This window comes from Serinus canaria, chromosome 1, assembly GCF_022539315.1.
Source record: "Serinus canaria isolate serCan28SL12 chromosome 1, serCan2020, whole genome shotgun sequence".
NCBI classification, from domain to species: Eukaryota; Metazoa; Chordata; class Aves; order Passeriformes; family Fringillidae; genus Serinus; species Serinus canaria.
Window position 1 is genome coordinate 64,554,389 of NC_066313.1, and position 10,496 is coordinate 64,564,884.

The 10,496-nt window shown below is 36.0% G+C and overlaps 1 protein-coding gene across 2 annotated transcripts in view; it reads left to right on the forward strand.

Moving 5' to 3' along the window:
* Positions 1-1,882, forward strand: part of PIBF1 (progesterone immunomodulatory binding factor 1) — a 104,168-nt gene extending 102,286 nt beyond the window's left edge. For both annotated transcript variants that reach the window (XM_018908715.3, XM_018908714.3), the window contains exon 18: positions 1,625-1,882. In XM_018908715.3, coding sequence (XP_018764260.2) covers positions 1,625-1,681 — 57 coding nt within the window. In that variant the 3' untranslated portion in view covers positions 1,682-1,882. The remainder of the gene's footprint in view (positions 1-1,624) is intronic.
* Positions 1,883-10,496: the final 8,614 nt, after the last annotated feature.

Below are 10,496 nucleotides of genomic sequence, written 5' to 3' on the forward strand. Positions count from 1 at the left end.
TTTCTCACTATGACTGTGTCTGAAGTGATGGATTCAAGACAGCCAAGTTGCAATGCTGAATCACAAAGCAAGTCATTACTCTTATTTACAAACTTCATGATGCTACCTTTCTCTGGGGTGAACTGGCTGTATCCACACTGCATAGCATATGTGCTGATTTGGTCCAAAGAGAACTCTTTTTTTCTTTTTTGTCTTTTTTTTTTCTTATTTTGTTGTTTGGTTGTTTTTTTTCCTGGTAGAGACTTTAACATACAGTGTCTTAAATGATATAAGTTTTGTAGTGTAGCATACCACGTACTGGGTGTATAACACAAAAAGTAGGAAACAGTAGTGTCTCTGGGACATGACTTGAGGACAATTAGGAGTTCAAATTTTGCTTGAATATTATTAGACTAAACACAGACTTATCCAGTGCTGTTTCATCTATAGTCATTTTGGTAGTGCTAAATCATCCTGCCCAAACTTTGTTTTTGGTGGAGCTATTCAGTATCTGAAACATAAGCAAAGAGTTTCTAAATGATCTGGGGTTTCTTTGCATGATCTGCCCCGTCTTACTTAGGGCTATACAAACTGTGTAGGAATCCAGAAAAACTGCATTTACATTAAGAAATTGTAACCAGCTTCTCTGTGAAAAACTCTACCTTTGCAGACTTAGGAGTAGGGAACTGAAAATGGGCAGATGGCACAGGTTTTCTTCTCAGATAGGAAAAGAAATCAGTAGTCCTGTGAAAATCCTGCCAGCTTAGGTCAATTTTCAGAATTCTAAAAGCTTGCACAAATAGACCAGATTTGTTTTTGTAACTGAAGTCTTCAAAAATAATAAAGCATATTTTTAAATTAAATTATTTTTAAGTCTTGGAGGAAAGAATGAATAGAGAGCAGTCAGAAAAGGGGACTAGAAAGGAACAAGTTTAGGGACAACAGAGTGAGAGAGTGCTCACTAACTCAAGAGATTATACCTAACCCTGAAAGCAGAATAGTCCTTACCTTGTTGCACCTCCACTTGATTAGTTCTATTTGTATTAAAACCTAAATTATTTTATTTTATACAAACCACCTCTGAATTTACCACAAGCAATCCTGACTGTGTAGCAGTAACCCACAGGATTATGAAGGCAAGGAAAAGTTGCTCACAGATAATTCTCTGCAATTAAAATACCTTGTACAGAGTTAGAAAACTACTGTATTGTTTTATTTTCAATTAAAAATTTTTAAGAACTATATTTCTGCATAAAGTGCTGGTCAGTTTTGGCACACCTAAGATCTCTTTTCTAAGATCCATTCCTTTTTTAGCTGGAAAACACAGATGATGTTATTCGAAAGGAAACTTATTTATGGCACAGTTGATGCTTGTTTTCATTGTGACAGGTATTTTTTAAAAAATTATTTCATTTACACCATATAATCTGATTTTATAGCCTGGAAATGGGCAGGTTTTAATACTGGTTTATTGTAATAGTAAATTTAAATGTGTAGTTTTGGTTTTGATATTTGCATTTAAGCAAAGAACTCAACTTTGAACTACATAGGAAGGACAGAGACTTGTGTAGATTGTTTAAATTGTGTAGATTGAATGTTTTTCTTCTGTTCACTGTCTCACAACTAAATGTTCTTTCTTTTACAGACAAATAAAGAGGTGCCTGCGTGGTACAAGAAACTGAAGAAGAAAACATCAGCATAGCATTTTTCAAAAATTATTCAAAATAATCCTTTGGGGAGCTTTTCTTTAAGAAAGTTATTTTCACCATAGTGATGCTCATTTCACTGTAAAAGCAAACAACTGTTTTGGTTGTAACTGTTTCTTTTTTGACTGTCAAATAATCTTATGCTTCATAAAATAATTTCTAGATCTCTCATGTGAATAAAATGTGTGAAAATGATACATGCAATAATTTTGCTAACATTTATTTGAATTTTAAAGGATAAGTAAACACTAGTGTGTTCTACAAGTTAGAATCTGGGCAGTTAAAGGATGTGTTATTCAGGGTGTTCAAATTAATGCATGTTTCAGCCTTTTTATATTGTTTTTCCTGGACCCTCTGTTTCATGTCACATTCCTTGCAGCTATTCTGACTAATGGAAATTTTCAAAATATACATGCATTAGTATTGAACTTTCTATGAAGGAAATTCATGTCAGCTGGAAACAAAATTTCTTACTGGCCTTGAATTTTAGTTCATCACTTGATGTCATTTGTATAACCAAACAGGCATTAAAAATACTTTAAAGAAGCAATAAAATACATCCTGATTATCAGCACTGATACTTAATGGGCTAGACAGCAGTGCAGTTACATCAATGTAATAATAAAAATAGAACCATCATGAGTGAGGGCTGTAATGTGTAATAGGGAAATGGGTAACTTACCATATTTAATTGTATGAAAATAAGTCCCAAAGTCCAAGAACACATTCTACTTGTTTACTCCACTCCACCATCTATTCTGACTACACAAAAGTTCTCTAATTTTTCAAAGCATTCTTGACTACATATGGTATGTTCGTATGTATAATATAAATACAGATCTTTTAAGTACTGCATACTGAAAATATTGCTCAGATTTAATTTAAGAGAAAGCTCTTTCTCTTTAACTTTTTCCTTGACAATATCTCTTAAATTGGTTATTTTTTCTAACCTGGACATAAGCAGTAATTATTTACTATACAATACTGAGCTACATCAAGTTATGATTCCCAGATACACTTTTCTTCACTTTTCAAACAGCTGAAGCACAGTAATACCTCCTCTGCTCCAGGAAAGCTTCCTTTTTTTTTTTCATTTTCTTATTCTGAGAAACCAAGGTAAAAATGCTGGCAATTGCACATCCCAGGTTTAAAATTATCATTCTGTGAGTGAGGGAGGCCAAGTGTGTAGACAGAGATGATAATCTTTTATTAGACTAACTGCTGCTCACTGGGGAAAAAATCACACAAACTTTTGGGCTCACAAACCTTCAGTACAGTAATTTCTGAATAAAGTTTCCTGAAGTCTAGGTTTTATCTAACATCTATTTTTATGTGACCACAATCCTTAACTTTTATTTCCTGTGAAACAGCTCCCATATGCAGATACTAATTTTGTAGATTGTAATAGATACTTTATATGATACAGTCCCTAAATGAGCTTCCCATACTATTCTGTTTGTCTGTTATCAATGAATAATTAATAAATTGTATTATCTAGAAGGACTGTGAGCTATTTTAGGCAAGATACTAGTTGGAATTGTAAGTATTTCCAATTTGTTTTCCTATGGTGTCTTTATAGACAATTTGGTGAGATACAGACTGTATGGGTGATGATGGGTGACACACCTACCTAAAGAAAACATGATCAACAATGCCATGTCCTGCTGGAATACTGTCATCACTTGGCAAGTTCACAGGCAATACCAGATTTGAGGGAGTAGTCTATACACTGGAAGGAAAGGTCTCAGAAATCTCAACAGGCTGGAAATTGGGTCAACAAGAAATGTATGAAGTTCAACAAAAGCAATTGCAGCCCCACATCCAGGATGTAATAATCCCATATGCCAATATTGCTGCAAAGCAGCTCAACAGAAACAGACCTGAAGGTCCCAGTGGACAGCAAATGGAATATGAGTCAATAATGTGCCAGCCAGCCACATCCCAGGTGGGTATTACCAACAGGATAGTCAGCAGATGGCAGGGAAGTGATCCTTCCCTTCTGTTTGGCACATGGGAGGTCACATGTGGAGTTTGTATGCAGTTTTGGGCTTGTTCAAGAAAGGCATTGACATATTGCAGTGAGTCCAGCAGAGGTGCATCAAGATGGTCAGGGGCTGAAGCACCTGATGTAGAAGGAGAGGTGGAAAGAACTGGACTTGTACAGCATTGGTATTAGAGGATTTAGAGGAGGAACTTGTAGTCTCCAACAACCAAATGGGATGGTACAGAGACTAGAGAGCCTGACTCTGAGCTCAGAGATGCATGGCAATAGTGTGAGAGACAATGGACACCAGATGGAGCACTAGAAAACTCAATTAGCTATTATGAAAATTGCTTTTACTGTGAGAATGGTCAAATACCAAAACAGTTGCCTAGAGAGGTGGTGGAATCTTCATCCTTGGAGATGTTCAGAACCCAGCAAACTCCTGAGCAAACTGATATAATTGGACTTGACTTTGAGATGAACTAGATGACTGATTATCAGAATTCCAATTAAATTAATCTGTGGTATTATTCCTAAATAATCTGATATCAGATAGTGACATTAATTTTCTTAATACCGTCCAAAAGGCAAAATTCAGTTTAATTCTTCCATGGAAATGCAATACACAGGAACATTTTTACTCTTCGAGAGTAACTGTGCATTGTAAATTTCTGTGTCCTCCAGGCAGCCTGATTTTCTAAGAAGGCTAACAGAAAATTAGACTGATTATGTGGTGAAATTCTATGGATATTTCAACAGTTCTTCAGATGACAAAATTACTTACTCTGTCAAAGGGTTGTGGTTTTAAGGTTTTGTTTTTTTTGTAATTATTAACAAGGTCCATCTTTAAATGTGCAAAAATAAAAGTAGTTTATTAGAATATACTGATAGCACACAATGCTGTTGATAAGTTCATGTGTAAATCTCCTCAGTATTTGGGGTTTTTTTAGCTGAAGACTGTTCTTCCTGTGATTCTTCACTAGACTGTAAGGCTGTAATTAATTATCTAGGAGGAGACCTTCTAAGCTTCTCATGAGAAAGCTAGAATGTCACTTAAATATAACTATTCAAACGTGAGATGCCCTGCAGCAAAAATTAATGAAGCTTTTTGCTCTCCATGTAATGAAAATGCTCAATTGCAGTACCTGTATAGCACTTTCACTGATGTTCTTTCCCACAAACATAGTTGTCAAATGAATTATTCCAAAATTCTTCTTCATGATCTTTGCAGTCTCCTGTTGTCACAAGCCTTGTGTCAATGATGTGTGAGTCAAAAATAATGAAGTAAAGAGAAATTTCAAAGGGTAGTCATGCATGTAAGCAACTTGTGACTGAAGTGCCCAACCCACATAATCATCCTCAGTTCCTCTTTTTCAAACCAAAGGGAGTAAAGCCAAAAAAATCTCAATCTGCTATTACATTTCTTGGTACATTAAGTAGGTGTTACTTAAGTGATAAGTTTCATAAATACCTGGGTTGAACAGGAAAGAAAGACAATGCTTTAGAACAGGTTAGGATTTTCGGGGTTCTTTAACACTGTAATTGCTTTCTCACCTTTCTGTCCCTTGTCTGAAGCCAAGAAGCTGTAGTGCATCAAGGTAATCTCTTGTTTGAGGAAAAAATTGAAAACATAATTGCTTTTTTAAATAAGGTCTAAATTTTAAGGCTTACTGCTGAATCCTGTGGTCATAATTCACTGGCATTGTAGTTTCTAAATATTTCCTGTACAAAGAAACAATATACCTTTCGGATTAATAGTCTTCATTCCCTTCAAGAATTTCTGTACAAAAGAGCAATGAAACCTTTTAAAAAAGGAACATCTATGAATTCAGATATCAATTGAGAATTTGTCAGTATCACTGCTACACAATTTCCTACCTCTTGCACATTACCTGCTATTTTCTTTTTCTTCAGTTACACTTTTTTATGATACCTAGTTCCAGCAAAAAAAAAAGGAACACTTAAATCTATTAAACCTCTGACATCTGCAAGATGGTCAGGCAGAATTCTTTTGCTCCTGGTAGGCATTCATTAACTTCCATGTCTTTGAAAGACGTGACTCAGAGAGCATGACATTGTAGAAACAAATTACTACCTTTTGAAGAAGTATTTATGTTATTATGTATATGTGTCTCAATCAATTGTCAGTCTGTAGCACATTTACATGAAAACAGATTTATACACAACAGTCTGAATCTGTAACATCCTGTCATCTTTCAGGGTTGTGCTTATTAGGGAGGTCTACTGGGGAAAGCATTTCTCTCCCTGTTAACATTACATTTAACAGATCATATGGCAGACTTCTTACTGAGTCAAAGAAATGTATCCCTGGTATTTTCTTATACCAAAGAATATCGAGAATCTGTATTCATTCTCGACCTTTGAAAATGAAACAAGGATCTCTAGAAGATCAAGTTTTGCTTAGTGTCTTTGGGCAATATTATCCCCTTCTGAAATTCCTAGGATTGATTGGGAACTCTTGACCTTTAAAGCGCATACTTCCGCAGCTTCATTAAGGCAGTTACGCTTAGGGTATTTCAGACTGAGGCTGGGCAGCAATCAGCAGCAGCAGAGGGTGCCAACTCCCGGGGGACGGCACCATGAGCGGAAATGGACAGCACTTGGGAATTGTGGAGGAGTGAGTGAGAAGCTTTTAGCAGCAGAAGAAGTAGGTACAGCACTTCATAGAAGTTAGACCCTCTGCAGCTCTTTTAAGCCCTCTGCTGACAACACAAGAACCACAAACTTTCTTCCACAGAGGTCATTTTGTGGAGTTCCCTGGGTTTCTTTCCTCACTGATAAGTTTTCCATAACAGTAAATACCTGTGGTTTTTGTTTCTTGGTTTTTTTTTTCTTTTAGAGAGAGAAAGACTTCTTTTTCTCAGGATGTTTAACCTCGGTTAAAAAAAAAATGAGTATTTCAATCAGCTTACCCTTTAAAGGATGAAGGGAACAAAAACTCCCAGCAAATATCATCCTCATGAAAGGAGCAAATAGCAGAAGTATTAAATGTAAGAAGTTAGGATTGATTGTGGAAATAGCTTTTACTCAAAAACTTACATGTTTTCACAGACTGTGTGCCCTTTTTGAAGATACTACAGAAATAACCACAGTAAAAGAGAATGCCGCTTTGACTGTAGCAATAGAATCAACTTTGTTTGACCATGAATAATTGAAGTCTTTGTGTTAATGCTCCTTTTAAGGGAGTAGTGGATCAGTAAATGTAACTTAATTGCAGGAAAAGTCTTATGGATGGAATTTATGACTGTATTTCAATGAAAGTCTTTTCATTTTTCCTTTTGGTTCAATAGAAAAAGGATTACTTAGATTATTCAGTGTTGCAGCTGAAACTGTTAGCAATTCCCAGTGGTCCTGGTTTTCGTGATTTTAGAGATTCATATTGTGGCATGCAAGACTTGCTTTCTTAACTCATTTATTTGGAAGAATTTGTTTCTTTGTGCATTATTGTTAGGTAATGCTTGACTTCTACAAGGGAATTTACATACGCAGTGTATATGTGGGTTTTAAACAGGGTTGTTACCTAAGTGCAGTGGTCCTTTTTAGAAAAAAAGAGTTGAAAATATTCCCACTGAGTTCTCTCGGAGACCTTGGGAGAGGGTTGATTCTGTGCCCAAGCTTTCTCGCGCTCCCCACTGCCGGTACAGGGCCACAGATACAGGAGACCTGTCACTCTGTTTCACAGGACTGTGGTTTCCAAGCAGTGTAAACACAGATTCACACGTTGTCATCCACTGCTACATGTAGGATGTTCACAAAAAAAATCAATATCACTCATCTCCTTCATGTGCTGTGGCAAGTCTAAGCAGAGGTAAAATACAATATTTTGGTGCAGCCTATTCACTTGCCACCTTTTCCTTCCTGGTTAACATATAAATAACATTTAGCCAGTCTCCATTTTTGGACATTGGAGAAGGATGCAGCTAGCAAGTCCTGCAAGGATGGCTAACTTCATCAGACATGTTCTATGTTCAGGTACTGACCAGACAGCTTCTAAAAGATTATTGGGCACCACTTCTTTCACATTAATCTTAGTTTTACTAATTTATTATTTAAATACTAAGTCCCCAGGATCCGCTCAGTATTTATGAGTAAAAGAGTACGTGCCTGAAAGTAACAACAAGCAATAAAGGGACTAATATGTCAATGACTTGAGTCTTACTGAATTAGCACATTCCTTGTCATTTTGTGTCATTTCTTTCATTATTGCAGTAATTAAGGTTGCAGAATTGCATTTGTGCCATTCAGCAGGGAATGGAGAACAATAACAGTGTTTACCAGCAGCAGGAGGGAGCTTACCTTTCTTTCTCAACCCCGTGAAATCTCTGCAGGCTAATCTCAGTGCACAGCCAGGGTGCCCTCCTACACAATGGAGACTGACTGAAACCTCCCTTAGGGAAACCTGAGTGAGCTGATTAGATCTCTTGTCCAAGAAAGCCAAATACCCAATCCTATGAAATATAGTGGTTTTTCATTCTGACGCACCATTCCACATCTGGGCAAGCAGAAACCTTTGTCAAATAGATTTACTCCATGATAGGAACTCTGAGATAGCTGAGTGATTTAAAAACAAGTACAGAGTATTTTCAATTACAAAGAAACAAACTATATAAAGTTATGTTTTCAGCTGCAGCAATATCAACAAATTTGCATAACACACTACTATTATTTTGTACCTGTAAACTGAAATATTGTATATAAATACATGTATATTTTTAACATTAAAATTTAAATTTTTTCAGTTTGATTATTTTTAATGCAAAGCAAAATACTTCTCTGCAAACATCCATGTTTTAAGGTTCTTCTGGTAATGAGTTAGATTCCAATAAAGTATACTGAAAATAATTTAATTTTTAAATGTATTTATTTATAATTAATATAATATAATATAATATAATATAATATAATATAATATAATATAATATAATATAATATAATATAATAATTATTTAAAATTTATTATATTTCTTTATATTTTAAATATATATACTTTATTACATCATCTTCATGGACTTGTGTGATCTACTGTACTGGCTCCAAGAATTGTCAGATTCATGACAGAAAGGTGCAAACTCCCCATGGGCCAACAGTGGACAGCACCACATTTACTTATTTAAATGACAGTCCTTCATAAAAATAAACAGTATCTTTGAGAAGCACTGGATGTTTCTGGAAACAGGATTACCTGATCCACCTTCTGAGCTTTGTTTGCTGTTATTCTTTCATGTAAGAGGTTTTCTGTGTTCTAATCAGCCCTACGTAATTTCTGAAAACATAAAGATGTAACTATAAGGTTCTCCTGCTTGGGTGCCCCTGAGCCATGGAGGTACCAAAAGCAGGGATGTGCTGGCATTCTCAGGAATCACCTTGTCTTGTCCTAGTCATGACACCACAAAGTCCTACTCTACACCAAAAGGTGACAGCTCTAACATTGCTTGACTCTTAAGAAATACCGGTTGGGTTTGGAATAGGAGCAAGTGTGATCCTGAACATGGATTTATTGGAGCAGAAACTGGAACTGCATCTGAACAAATCTGGCAAGGTTATTGGCTTAACAGTTTTATAGCTTTATAGCTGTTATACTGCTTCCATAGGAAACTGACTATGTACCATTTTCCTCAGGTGATGGATAGGATTTAATGTGTTCATCCCTGCTGAGCATTCACAGAAGCTCCCTTTGGGTAAGATGATAATAAGGGCATTTCTGAAGAAAGGAGTGACCAGCTTTGGAAAGAAACTGCTGAGACAACATTCAGAGTTTCCAGTCTATTGGCTTGAGGCACCTTCTACAGACTGCATAAAGCTCCACAGTACAGTTACAATATTGAACTTAATACACACCTCTTCCTTCTTCATTTTATGGTGTCTACTTTAAAAATACCAGTTTTCTAGTTTTTATTTATCCCATTCTTTAGCACCTGACTCTGTGAAATAGTAAGAAACTTTTGGCAAATATTAGAGCATGAATACTGTGACTACTTGAACACTTGACTTTGCTAAGCATAGAACTTATCAGCTGTATGTTGCCAGTTAGGTGCATTTAATCAAATTACACAAATTAGGGCCATGGCATTTGATGGAGGGTGGATATTTAAAAAAGACAATGTTTTAGTGTTCAACTAATTGTAGAGGGGAAATCCTTAAGTTGTATAATTCAGTGTGGCTTTTTTGGCTGTTTGGTTATTACTGAGCTTTCTGTGAGCACTGTTTTTGCTCCTGCATTCAGAGCAGAGGGAAGTGGGCTTTGCATCACCTCGTGTCTCAGTGTGATACTTTTGAGAAAACACTGACATGAGACTGGTTTAATAGTACCACAATGTCCTTGGGATAAAGAACATAGAGCTGGTTTTGACATTCCTAAATTAGAAACCAGGAAAGTTTATTGCCACTGCTATGTACGATAAATAACATCACCTGGATTGGAAGTGCCGCAATGGATCATTGCAAAATGCTTCTGTTGATCGAACATAGTGGACCAAGCTGGTCTAACCTACTATGATTAATTATCTCATAGGTGAATTTCACTATCTTCAAATAGTTGTTTTAACCTAAGATTTAAAACAGCTGTGATGGATGCATATGGTATTGATGAAAGACAGTTTGTGCATTTGCAACCTGCTATATTCACATGGTCTGGCCTGGGAAGCAAAAGGAAACCATGAACATGAAGCAAAAGGAAAAGAGGTAATTTCTTTGTCCCTTCCACTTTTACTTCTTTCATTTGTCAGTGAAGTCATATCTGAATGCATAACTTAAAATTTTTAAAACTGTAATACTACATGGGAAAACACTTTAAAACACACAGAACA